Source organism: Microtus oregoni, unplaced genomic scaffold (genome assembly GCF_018167655.1).
Source record: "Microtus oregoni isolate MIOR12 unplaced genomic scaffold, Mior012 000033F_ref0000390, whole genome shotgun sequence".
In the NCBI taxonomy this organism is placed as follows: Eukaryota; Metazoa; Chordata; class Mammalia; order Rodentia; family Cricetidae; genus Microtus; species Microtus oregoni.
In genome coordinates this window covers 17,033,372-17,047,477 of record NW_024543092.1, presented here as the reverse complement: position 1 = coordinate 17,047,477, position 14,106 = coordinate 17,033,372, and the positions used below count along the sequence as shown (strand labels likewise).

The 14,106-nt window shown below is 46.3% G+C and overlaps 1 protein-coding gene across 1 annotated transcript in view; it reads right to left on the bottom strand.

Moving 5' to 3' along the window:
- Sytl3 (synaptotagmin like 3) overlaps positions 1–13,210 on the bottom strand; it is a 56,424-nt gene extending 43,214 nt beyond the window's left edge. Inside the window, exons 1-2 of the mRNA XM_041680179.1 lie at positions 13,101–13,210; positions 10,565–10,783 (exon numbers count right to left, since the gene is read on the bottom strand). Coding sequence (XP_041536113.1) covers positions 10,565–10,783; positions 13,101–13,210 — 329 coding nt within the window. The remainder of the gene's footprint in view (positions 1–10,564; positions 10,784–13,100) is intronic.
- Positions 13,211–14,106: the final 896 nt, after the last annotated feature.

Genomic DNA, 14,106 nt, shown 5'->3' with positions numbered 1-14,106 from the left:
AGCAAACGAGAAATAACTGTGGAACACACACGTTGTGAATTCTGGCACAGATGTTTCCTGATGGGGAGGCTGGAGGCACCTAGGAGAAAGCTGTTCTGACCTCACCGCCACGATCAAGTCGCAAATTAAATGGGCATGTAGGGGCATATCTTCCCTCTGCATCATGCTGCTGTGTCTGCAGGTGGGGGAGCAGTGACATTTATGCTTTATGTGCTGAGAAAGTGGGCATGATGTCCCCCAGAGATGCCGAAGGTATTTTCACCATTCAACCCACAAAAAGTGAAAGACAGGTGGGGCCGTGTCTTCAGAACACTTTGAATGCCTGAAGCCGCGCATCTCTGCAGGTCTGCTCTCTGGTCAAGGCCCTGATCGCAAAGAAACCTGAAGAGCACCCCAAGAGCCCCTGGTGCCTTGCCAGATGCTCAAGGTGCAAACACTCAGAATTAAGCAGCAGGCTAGTGTGAAACAGAACAATGGGCTTCCTGTGCGGGCCAGTCCGCCCTCTAACTCCTGCTAGGAGCAGTCTGTGAACTCACCCAGTTAAAACTTTCCTTCCAACAACCCTGCAGCGAAGCTGCTTTGCTGTGGCAAAGGAAACTAGTGGGGGGTTGCCCATCCACAAGCCCAGCTGATCTGCTGTCAGCGTTGGTCCAGGAAAACAGACAGATGTATGTGATTAAATCCTAGGCAACTATGAGAAGAGAGGAGACTCGTGATGAAGATAAAGCAATGATTTTATCACGCTGCTATCAACCCTTTCCTGCAAAACATTCACTATGTCCCTTTTTTAACCCAGGGCCTGGTGTCCATCACACCCAGAGACACACTCACAAGTCCTAGTACAGTGCACTGGTGAATATATGAATATTCCCACCTCTCTAGGGAGCACTCTGAGAAGAAAGGGATGAGGTGGGATTCAAAGCGGATAGAGCCCATAGCCATGTGCCTTCAAGGGGGTTCATGTCACCAAAAGGACTGAGCTAAGGGCACCGGGGCAAGAACCACTCTGAGTTGGCACAGCCCCAACCCAGAGGTCTGAGGAGGCACCAAAGAGTAGCTGGCAAAATGCCACAGGCAATATCCATGGAGCCTGAAAGACCAGGGGAACGGCCATGCTGAGCAAGCGTCACTATGGCAACTAGAAAGCACTAGCTGGAAGCAGCTTTCAAAAACATGGCTCTTGCCTCTGTGCAAAAGAACCTCGACCACAGCAGGAAATCAGGCTGGAGTGAGGAGACATGGGGCAGAGCGCAGGAGACACGTGAAGGAGGTTAGGACACTGACCGAGTACAGGGAGCCCTGCTGGCGCCCAATAAAAGGCAGAACCAGCAGGTAAAGGGGGCACACACCTTTAATCCCAGCACTCAAGAGCAGGGGTAGGCAGATCTCTGAGTTCGAGACCAACCTGGTCGACATAGTTAGTTCCAGGACAGCCAGGGCTACACAGAGAAAACCTGTCTGGCAAAAAAAAAGGGGGGGGGGGGGGCAGAACCAAATCTGCTGAGTCCTGACTGAGCTCGGCTCAGCCGCTTTCCCAGAACATAAAGGGGGGAAAAGTTGGAAATGTGGAAGAGAGGAGAACACAAATGGAGCGTGAGACCAAGCTGCTCACTGAGTTATTCTCCAGGCTGGTAGCTCAGTGGGAGAGCACTGGCCTAGCATGTGCAGGGCCTAACTTCAGTCCCCAGTAAAAGATAAGAAAGTGGGGCACCACAAAAGAATAATCAAATTGAAGAGAAGAAAGTGTTGGCTTAGAAATGGGCAAATTCAAGAGGCTGAATAACCAAAGATTCAAAAGTATGTTCCTCGGTCCGTAAGATCAAGTGGAGAGACCCTCTTTCCCAGTCTTTTTGACTGTAAGGACTGGGAAGGGGGGCTGTGGGAATGTAATTGGCCCCATAAGCTCATGGGGAGTGGCACTATTAGGAGGTGGCCTTGTTGGAGGAAGTGTGTCACTGTTGGGGTGGGCTTTGAGGTCTCATATATGCTCAAGCCACACCCAGTGTCTCAGACTACTTCCTGTTGCCTGCTGGTCAAGATGTAGGACTCTCAGCTCCTTCTCCAGCACCATGTTGGCCTGCATGCCACCATGCCACACCATGATGATAATGGACTGAACCTCTGAAACTGTAAGCCACCCCCAATAAAAGTATTTTCCTTTACAAGAGTTTGTGGTTATGTTGTCTCTTCACAGCAACAGAAACCCTCAGACAGGAGAATCTCTAGGGCATAAAGAATAGGTGATAAACACCTTCAGAAGTCTCTGTAGCATTACATTCTGAAAGACAATGAGGCATTTATTGAATTTCTTGATTAAAAGGGCGAGACCCAGATATAGAAACCCAGTGAGGTCACCACACATGTGAAAGGGCCACTGGAAGGCACACTTAAGTCCGCTGGCTTGGGAAATGCAGTCTTACAGGGGTAATTAATGTTCATACGGGTAACTATGTGGAGAACAAGCTTTTATGGGGAAGATCCAAGTGTCTTCCTAGGAAAGGGGAACATTGTTGGTTTCTGAAAACCAGAAGTATTCATCGTAATCAAAAAGAAATTCCAGAATCTAACCCAACCATCACCAGAGCATCTCAGTGTAGGAGGGATTTCAGAGCACAGCAGCCTACAGTCAGCTCTATGACTGGACAGGAACCCAGGCTGCCCTCTTTCTGTGACAATAAAGAGGCTCATTCATGACAACACTGAAATTGCCGCATCAATGGGCCAGTGTGGGAGCTGAGTCACTTGTAGCTAGAACACATATGACGTCTGCTGGTTTGGGAACACACTCTGGTCTGTCTTGTGGATGTGCACAAGCTATTATGGAAATCCTTATGAAAGCGTACTGTACAGAAATACCCACCCCCACCCACCTGTTCAAGCTCTCAACTCCCGGCCCCCTGTGACCTGATTACCATGCCAAGTGCCAGCCCGGTAAACCGCCTCCTGTATGGTGACAGGCTCCAGCGGAAGTAAGCAGATGACAACAGAGAGTACAAACCAAAGACATAATAAAATAAAAAGCTCACTGATTCTCAAAAGGGTTTTAAAGAACTGCAATCAAGTGCTGACCACAAAATGAGCCTGACCTTCACAAAACTGTGTGAAATCATTCTCTTTCTGGGCATGTTGGCATGAGCCTACGAATCCCACCACCCGAGAGGTGGAGACAGGAGGATTATGAGTCTGAGGTCAGCCTGAACTACCTACTGAGGCCCGGTCTCAAAAATGAGTTCTCTTTAGTAAGCACCAAAGAAGTATTCTAGTGCTGAGCTCAGTGGGGCCACTCAGCGCTCGCTTCACAAGGGTCGAGGGCCGTGTTTGGCTCTCTAGAACCCACATAAAGTTAGATGTGGTAGCATGGGCCCATAATTGCAGCAATCCTATGGCAAGATGGGAGGAGGCAGAATTCTCAGGAGCTCAAAGGCCAGCTACACAGGCATATACAGGAGATCCCGATTCAGACAAGGCAGAAATGTCGAAGCCAGGGCTGAAAAGATGCGTCCTGCTCTTATAGAGAACCAAGTACAGTCCCAGAACTCAGGCCAGGCAGCTTACAACTGCCTGTAGCTCCAGCTCTCAAGGGATCTGATGTCCCTGGCCTCTGAGGGCACCAACATGTATACACACATATGCTACCCCAGACGCACACAATTAAAAATAAATCTTTAAAATAAAAAAGGTGGAAGGCGCCTGACAGAGATGGTGAACACCTTTAATCCCAGCCCTTGGGAGGCAGAAGCAGGCAGATTTTTGTGAGTTTGAAGCCAGCCTGGTCTACAAAGTGAGTTCCAGGACAGTAGCCAGGGCTATACAGAGAAACTCTGTCTCAAAAAAACTTAAAAAAAAGAAAGAAAAAAATAGTGAAAGGCAAGGACCAACAACTAAGTCACAGCCTCTGAATTCCACACATGCACCATGGTACACACGTGCCTATGCTTAGACACGCAAACACGTACACATACACAAACATGCACACTCCCACGTCATACACAGAAAAGTATTCTATAATTTTCTACAGTTTTATTTTCTGCTTCGACTTCAAAGAATATTAAGAATCTTTATTCTCTTTTTGTGCATGAGTAAAATATCATAATCCTATAAATTAAAAAAAATACTCTTAAGATGAGTATACATAGTCCACATGAAATGGCACGTGCCACCCTGCAAGGACTAGACATATAACACTGCCCGTTAGGAGTTCTGTCTGACAACGTGAAATCCTTTACACAATATATTTCCCTCTGTATGCTATAAATATGTTTTATTACCATTGCTTAATAAAGAAGCTGTTTTGGCCAATGGCTTAGCAGAGTAAAGCCAGGCGGGAAATCCGAGCAGAGATATAGAGAGAGAGTAGGCAGAGTCTAAAAGATGCCGTGTAGCTGCCGAAGGAGACAGATGCTGGACCCTTACCAGTAGGCCACACCCTCATGCTGATACACAGATTAATAGAAATGGGTTAATTTAAAATATAATAGTTAATAAGAATCCTGAGCTAATAGACCAAGCAATGTTGTAATTAGTGTGTTTCTGTGTGATTATTCGGGTCTGGGCAGCTGGGAAATGAAGCTGCTTACAGTTGAGCAAGTCATGAGGAGCAAGCAGCACCCTCCATGGCCTGCATCAGCCCCTGCCTCCAGGTTCCCACCTGCTTGAACTCCTGTCCTGACTTCCTTCAGCGATGGACTGTGATAGCTAGATAATTCCTTTCCTCCCCAGTGTGCTTCGGTTGTGCTGGTTCATCAGAGAAGTGATAGCTAAGACACTTCGCTCTGATTGTTTCATAAAAATTCCAGGACACACCTATTGCTCAAATACTTTCAAACTTGAATAACTCCCCGATTTTCAGGACTGGATCTGCTCCGTCCAAGCAGAAGTGTCCATCCTTTAGGTATGTAGCAAGACATTGTCACCTACAAAGTTCACGCCTGAGAACCACACGATGGGGTTTTCGGTTGTTTTTTTAGGTAAAACAATTCCATAATGCTGTAAGCAAATTTATGACTTGCTGTTTGGCAAGGAGTATCCCTAGGTCATTGACTTTCTGATGTCTAACAGCCCGCTCCCAGTGTCAAGCAGTAGCAAGTACCCCGTAAGACTGTATGCGTGCAACTGCTGGAGGGTGAAGTTCAGTGGCAGAGTGCTTGATCAGCATGCGTGATCATTGCAGCCCCAAAACTGGACGGTGGCTCCGTGAGGACAGAGCTGGAGACGGGTGTCAGGAGTGTGAAGAAGTGGGCAGAATGGGGTGAGAGAAATCCCGAGTCACTAAATTAGCTTTCTTCTAACATGGCTTCATCTCCGAATCCACCTGGAGTGGCGCAATTACCACAGGTATTTTGAAAAACATCCTTATTTCAAAATAAGGAAGCTGGGGGTTATATAAAATGACATTTTGTGTACTTTGTGGGTCAAGTTACAATGCTGGGCATGATGCCGTGTAGGGCGGAAATTTCAACATAGTTACCTCCCTAGGAGATTGCCTCAGCCCAGGCCCTCTATTCTGATTTTTAGTTTGCAGTTAACCATTAGAGGGGGGAAAATGCTAAGAGTTCATCTATTTCCTTTATTAGGGTTGACTGCACGCATCAAAGTCAGGTGAGTGAGTGGGGAAGAAAGTCCTTGGACCTGTGTGGAGGAGACTCGGAATCAATCCCCTCTCCAGGCCCACATCAGAACCGTGTGGCCAGGGCAGCGCACAATCCTGCTTAGGGTTTGTCTCTTGAACTAAGAAAAGCCTGAAGGACACTGATCCAGGACAGGGAGAGATGGTGTGGGGCAAAGGAAGGGACTGGTTCAGACAGAGAGCGCAGAGCCATTTCCATATTGTTGGTGACTGACGTGCATTAAGCCTTTGCAAGGAACAGGAAATCCAGCATTGCTGTCAGGTGGCCGTACAGCCAGCCCTCCTGATCTAGGAAAGGAAGCCAGATTCCTTGCAAAGGAACAGGAAATCCAGCATTGCTGTTGGGTGGCTATACAGACAGCCCTCCTGATTTAGGAAGGGAAGCTAGATTCATGCTGCTGTTTTCAAATCTCCCATGATCTGTTCTAGGACCCTCCAACACGAGCAGGGATATTACAAGTTGCTTTTAGGCCAGAGTCTCTGACTGCTCATTTACAGGTTGGCATCTACCTCACACTGCTCTCTTCCTGTGAGTTCTGCGGTATTTTGTGTTTGCTCTTCTTTCAAGTGGGTGCACCCTTTCATGTCTCAAGGAACCTATGACCTGCTCTCACTTAGGACAGTGGGACTGCAGGTCAAATATGCTAATTTTCAAGATGACTTGTTCAAAGACACCACTTCTGGGCTTAAAACACCTCACCATCAACCAGGTACTGGGGCGCTCGCCTTTAGTCCAAGAACTTATAGGCAGAGGCACATAGATCTCTGAGGTTGAGGCCAACTTGGTCTACATTGATGGGGAACCTCCTTCAGCCAATGGCTGGACCAGGTGAGGGCATGACTGGGTACCAAAAAGCTGCAGTCCTTCCCTGCTCAGTCTCTTCTTCCTGCAAGCCACACCTGGATGTCGGACCCCATTCCTATTTCCTCACTGTGATCCATGAGTTCCCTTTTAATAATAATAATAAACAAAAAACCCTTAAAATCTCTATTTGAAGTTATCTTGGGATTATCTGACTCGCAACCCCCCTTGACGAGTTCTGCATCATCTGGCATACAATGCGGGGCCAAGTCCATGCTTATCGGGATACCCCACCCCGCGGTGTTCCCCGTTCACCAGCCAGGGCACATTTCTCACCTGCCCGTGGCTCACCTGCCGCTGTTTAGGACTCTGACTCTGCTGACCTGTGGCTCCAGCTGGCACCCAGACTCAGCACACTACTGCAACCTCTCTCGTTCCACCTGCCTCTGCCTAGGACTCTGAATTTCCCCGCAGTCTGCCATTTTTCAGCGGCTCGCAACTGACGAAAAGCCACCATAAAACTCTCTCCCTGTACAGAATCACTTTAACTGTCCTTAATAACTGCTCTTAATTTGTTAAACAAAGCATATTTGTCAGTATCTAAGTAGATAACATGAGCAAAACCAAACCAGGACTGTCTGCCACTGCTTGGGTCTCTCCACCACACAGCTACAATCATGACACTGGCTTGCCAATAAAGATTATTACACCTAGTCACTAAAATTTTCTACAGGGGGTAAGTGATGAATTTAAAAGTTATAAAATGACTGGCAATATTATCATTCAAAAATTTAATAACCATTTTGCTTATGCTACAGAGGGTATTCTACAAGGCTTATGTGATTTTCCTTATATATTCATTTATTTGATTTCAGGAATTAGTTTTGTTTTCCATATTATATCATTAACATTGGTTTAATAACAGGGCCAAGAATGAGGCATTTTTAAAAATAATACAGTTTTTACAGACTAATAATAAATAGCTGTTTAAAATCCTATTAAAAAGAATAACATTAATTTGACAGACAAAATCCAATCAATGTCAAAGGGTGCTGACTCATTATCTAAAAAAAAATTCATGCTGTCAAATTTAGCAATCAAAATCTGTTAAGAAAGTTATGATAGATTAATGGATAAGGTATCTCTCCATAAAGGCAATATACACACCATTAAAATTATGTCCAAGGATGAGACATTATCTTTACTGGACAGATTTCATACCTTGAAATCATCAATGAGGACATTAGAATGGAACACTGGACAGGAGAGTCAGTCTACAAAAGAGTGGTAAAAATATTTAAAACAATTGAGGAGATTATTGTACCTGATGAACATGGAGGGAAGGTACAAAAACAGGACTCAACACGGCCAGTACATATTAGAACCAGAGACAAATTCTTGGTGAGGCACTTATGCTGATCCACATAACCAAGCTCTCTATGATGAACACACCTTGTCCCTAAGCAGCACAACAGCTTTAAATGCTTGGGACAGGATTCAGGAATCAGGAAAGAGAATTGAATGATATATCAGGGTTAAACAGGGCCAGAGAGAACCCTTTAGTGACTTTTTACAAAGATTAACTAAGGCTGTACAAGTAGGAGTAACAGACCCAGATGCTAGATGAGTATTTATCAAATCTATGACTTTTTAAAATGCAAAAAGATACTTGGGCCTTTAAAGATTAGATCAGCACCAATGGATGAATGGATCCTGCATACAATGAATGTTGAGATATTTGACTATAATACTGAGGCTTGGGTAGGAGAAGCAATTTCCAAAGGTATGAGGAGACATCGAAATGCCAAATGCTTTAATTGTGGTAAAAGAGGACATCTGAGAAGGAATTGTAGACAAGAAATTCCTAAAAATAATGTCTTCTCTGAAAATGAGAAAAATAGGCAGTCTCAGCCTTCTAAAATATGTAGGAGGTATGGCAAAGGCTAACATTCAACCAACAAATATAGGTCAACAAAAGACAGACAAGGCAACCCAATATCATCAGAAAACTCCTTGGGGGCCTCTTGCAGGCCCCCATGTCAAACATGGTCCAGTCATTCCTAGTCACTGTAAAAAATATGTCTCACAAAATTTAAAATCTACTGTCTACTGGATAATATTACTCAATTAATATTACCCAAGTAATATTATCTCCCTTCTCAGGCCTTTGATAGCGTTAAAGATTAGATAGATGTAGTTACCTTCCTCTTATAATCTAGCCAAGCCATTTCAAATACAAGACTTAGACTTCTTAGGATAAAATGATTACTGAACCATTTAGCATATGCTCCTTGCTTAATATTGGTTATGATGGTTACAATTCTAATTTTTATACTTGATATCTGTTCTTATTGTATATAGTTTTGTATTGTGTTTGAAACTCTCTTATTTAGACAAAAGGGAGAGGTAATAGAGAACCTCCTTCAGCCAATGGCCTTTGAGAGGTTGGACCAGGTTGGGGCATGTCTTTGGGTACCAAAAAGCTGTGGTCCCATCCCGCTTGGTCTCTTCTTCCCACAAGCCACACCTGGATGTTGGACCCTATTCCTATTTCCTCGCTGTGATCTATGAGTTCCCTTTTAATAATAATTTTTTTAAAAATATTTATTTATTATGTATACAATATTCTGTCTGTGTGTATGCCTGCAGGCCAGAAGAGGGCACCAGACCCCATTACAGATGGTTGTGAACCACCATGTTGTTGCTGGGAATTGAACTCAGGACCTTTGGAAGAGCAGGCAATGCTCTTAACCTCTGAGCCATCTCTCCAGCCCCTTAATAATAATTTTTTTTAAAAAAAACTTAAAATACTCTATTAGAAGTTAGCTTGGAGCTATTTGACTCACATTTTCCCTATTTGGCGCATTCTGCATCACTACATAGTGTGTTCCAGGCTATCTTGGTCTACATAGTGACTTCCAAGCCAGCCAGGGCTGCATAGACAGACCCTGTCTCAAAACAAAGCAAAACCAAACAAAAAAAGTCTCATGAGAGATGGCTCACTAGTTAAGAGCACTGACTGCTTTTTCTGAGGACCTGGGTTCAATTCCCAGCATCCACATGGTGGCTAACAACCATCTATAACTCCTGTTCCAGGGGATGCAACGCTGTCTTCTGGTCTTCTGGGCACCAGGCATGTATGTGGGTCACAGACATACAGGAATGTAAAATATGCATAAATTAAAAAAATTAAAACCCACAGCATCAAATGGTTAAAATGGATGCAGAATCTGTATACAATAATAGTCACCATCTAATTGTGTGTCCACGCCCTCTTCTCTCCTTCAAAACACTCTTCTAGAACACAGCTCCAGACCTTGCTTACAACCCAGTTCTCGTTCCCTCCTACTTTCCTGAAGTGGACAAGGTCCAAGAAAATGGAGGCACCAGGCTGGGTGTAGAGTGACCCTGTAATCTCAGCACTTGGGTAGTAGCTGGAGGATCGGGAGTTCAAGATCAGCCTCAGCTACATATACGGAGCTTGAAGTCAGCCTGGGCTTCCTGAGACCCTATCCTTACAAAGAAAAAAAGACTAAGGCACTAGTCAAGAAACACAATATCACCTCAAGTCCTGGGTCAGTCCATCATCGGTCACCAAACATTCATCAATACAAATGCTATATGGCTGGGGGAAATGGCACACAGCTTTCCTTAATCCCAGACTCAGGAGGAGAGATCTGGAAATCCGAGGCCAGCCTGGTTATGAATCAATCTGCAGACCTTCCAGAGATACGTAGTGAGATTCTAGCTCAAGAAAGAAAGAAAGAAAGAAAGAAAGAGAGAGAGAGAAAGAAAGAGAGACAGAGATGCTTCTGTTTCCTCAGTGATGGATAGATACCACCATCCTGCAATAAAATCATTTTTTAATTAAGATGTCTCCCTCCTAAGCAGAGAAAAGCAGCCCTAGCTGAGGCACCTGGGAGCAGCTATGGATCTGAATTGGTGTGATGATGGCTCTTGGGAACCATCTATTGGTGACCGAAGTGTGACGGCCACAGACAATGAGTTTGAAGCCAGAATGGTTTTGGACCAGTCCTGGGTCAGGGGAGGAACAGAACACTCTTTGGAGTGCTTGTACACACACACACACACACACACACACACACACACACACACACCCTAACCATGTTGCTTACCTGTCCTCAAAGCACACTGTGCACTTCCATGCATGAGTCCTCCGCAGGAATACGCGGCACTCGGAGCACACCCGGTGGCTGCAGCCCTGGCACACGGCCCCACGGTTCAGCAGCAGGCCCAGAGCCCGCTGGCAGCGTGCACAGCACTTGGCCCTGTATTCCTGGCTCGAGCTCTTCGCCCCCTTCCACCGAAGATGCTGCAGGTGCGTTTTCAATTTCCTGTGATCCAATGAGTTGAATAACGATTGGGTGGTATAATGGTTTGCTTTACCTGCTACATGGCGCCACCTTGAATCTTTGTGGGAAGAGCCTCCACAAAGATTGTCTACATTGAGTTGACCTGTGGACATATCTGTGGGGGATTGTCTTAAGTTAACTGATGTGGAAAAAGCCAGCCCTCTGTGGGCAGCACCATCCCCTAGGCAGGGGCAAACTATGAGAATGGCGAGATGGAGCTGGGTAAGCACACGCACACTCCGCTCCTGGCTGTGTACGTCACTAACTGTTTGAAGTTCCTACCTGGACTTCCCCACAATAATGGGTGGTAACCTGAAATCATAAGAAAAGATAAACCTCTTTCTCCCCGAAACTGCTTTTTGTCAGGGTAATTTATCTTAGCAACATAAAGAAGACTAAGCCAGACACAGTGCTAGACAGCCGACTAGAGGCGGGAGCTCCCACAGACCACCACATAAGGCTGCCCGAGCTGGCCTTTCTCCTCAGCTGCTAAGCCTAGGCCCAGGGTTTTCTGTGAAGCAATGCCTGGTCTCCCAGGATGGCTGTGAGGATCACGTGACACAACACTGCATGCCTAAGTCAGAGGCGGATCACACTCTGCTCATCCTTCCTGATAGAGCCTTCTCACCAGCACCCAGGAACTCTGTTACTCCAGTACTGTCTCTTTATTACCAAAGAGATTTAAATCACCCCCTCAGCCTATTGTTATTTCAATGAATTAGAGTTTGCAAGTATATTTAAGGGGCTTTGAAACGAAGGAGGGACCAGGCGGGGTGACACACCCCTCTAATCCCAGCATTTGGGACAGAGGAGGACACCAAGGCAGGCAGATCTCTGTGAGTTCAAAGTCAGCCTGGTCTAGGCAGGGAATTCCAGGACAGCCAAGGCGATTGGGAGAGAGCTTGTCTCAGATAGATAAACAAATGAATGGATAAATAAAAGAAATAGAGGAACAAGGAAAAAGAACTTTGTATCTTTGCTTAACCAAACAATTTCCCTCACTCTTCAAAAATTTTGTTTTCTATGTATGGCTTTGATTTTTGCACACATGGGTTGTTTTTGCCTGCATGTACGTCAGAGCATCTTGTTCATGCAGTGCCTGTGGCAGCCAGCAGAGGGCATCGGGTTCCCCTGGGACTGGAGTTACAGGATTGTGAACTACCATATGGGTCCTCTGGAAGAGCAACCAGTGCTCTTAACTGCTGAGCCACGTCTCCAGTGACTCTGAAAAAGTTCTAGTAAGAACCCTGGCTTGCTCCCCTCGTTGGTACCAGGATCGACTCTGGAGTTTCTTACATGCTCAGCAGGGCTCAACCGTTCATCTGCTTACTTTCAAACAGGCCTGAGAGCTAAAAGGTGATCTTGAACTTTTTTTAAATTAAAAAATATTTAGCTTTCTTTCAATTTTATGTGTATGTTTTGTCTATGCATATATGTGCACCACATGAGTGCCTGGTTCCCACAGAGGTCAGAGAGGGCACTGGGTCACCCTGAAACTGGAGTAAGAGGTGGTTGTGGGCGACCATGCCGATGCTGGGAATTGAACCCAGGGTCTTAGGCAAGATGAAAAAGTGCCCTTAGCTGCTGAGGCATCTCCTGAGCCCTGACCTTGCACCCCTAATCCTCCTGTTTCTACCTCCCAGGTACGGAGATTTCAGGTGTGCCATGAACCGAAAAACAAGCCTTGTATTTACAGAGGGAACCTTCCAGCTAACAGTGTGCCGTTCTGCTACCCAGAGCCGCCAGTAAATGCAACCTCAGACCAAACAGCCAGGCCAGAAAAAGAAGCTCCTGTTGATAAAGCGGTCAGGGAACAGGCTGAGCAGGTTCACCTTTCCTTCTTCCAAGCCAGCTGCAGGCAAAAGTGAACAAAGAGAAAAGACAGAAATGGATTCCTCCGGTTCTGTTTCTGAGCCTCCTCCTTTGTACCTCCAGCTACCACAGAAAACAAGCGTGGGCGGGGGGGGGGGGGGGGGGGGGCGGCACTCTGAACTGGAAGTTTGCACTGTCGGGGGGGGGGGGGGGTGTCTGCCAGAAGACTGTCGGTGTCCCACTGGGTACCCTCATAAAGTGGGCAAGTGCACAAAGAACAAATATCACAAAGGCACCCTTTCCAAAGAATCGTGAAGTTAATTTAGGTCCATTTAGAAAATAATCCCCATCTCCACACCTTCACTGGGACCCTTCTGGGTTAGAAGTTCAGCCCTGAGCAAGCTGTCACAAGCAATCCAACAAGCCATGGCTCCAAACAGAAAAAGCCAAGCCCCATAGGACGGCCCCAGGTCGGAGTGCAACTTACCGGACCCTTTCCTCCTCTATGCTTTGAACAGCCCGATCTCGGTATAGGACCCCGAGAATGACCTCCCGTTCCAACTCCTTGAAGGACTCCAGGTCCACTTCATGGGCCATTTCCTCTCCCCACGACGGAAGGAAGAGATCCACGGTCCCGCGGAGAAGCCCGAGTCCAGCTGCTTCCCTCGATCCTGCAGGAGCCCCTCTCTGGTTTCACCAGGGACCGTGTTTGGTTTGTGACTCTTGTTTCCTTCCTAACTGTACCATACTCCCTCCAAGAAGCAAGCTCCACGAGGCTGCCCCGCTGCCGGAGGCACCTCCACCCGGCCAGTGTTTTCACTGGGCTCACTGATGACACAAGAGCGTATCTTGTTCTGAGGTTTTGCCAGAGATTGTTATAAATGATGCATGGCTGCTAAGCAGATGACTTCTGCAAAGCACAAGTAATCGCCAGGCCGAGGAAGTTCACAGACAGCAGCCGGAGAGCACCAAAGATTTATGGCAACAAACTTTCCCCAGGAAAACGCGTCCAGGTCCGCAGAAGCGACAATCAAAAGTCCAGCCTGTTTAATGCCTGAAAACCTGTTTAAAAGACAGAGAACAAACGAGACCAGCGTTAGTCTCCCTGGCTTGGCAGCCCTGCTACAACACTACGGAAGAGAGAACACGTTTTTAAGCTGTGATTCAAACATTATTAAAGAAGGCATTTTTCCAACATTTCTTACAGTTTCCACACTTGGGTTTTCCTACCAAGAATTCTGGATCTTCAGCTGGGAGGGGACAAAGAGCCCAGTCTGATGTCCCGAGAGGTGAGCTGTTTAGCCATTCTGTCACCACAAACATTGGAGTTCACCAGTTTTGTTACATAGACCCAGGTGGTCTAGCCTGCTGCACAGCAGGGCATGTGTATGTATATATGATATAGCCCACTGCCCCTGGGGCGACGAACAAAACCACACAAGATTAGATCAAGCCCGAGAGCAGATGATGCCACCAGAGGTGGGAAGGAATTG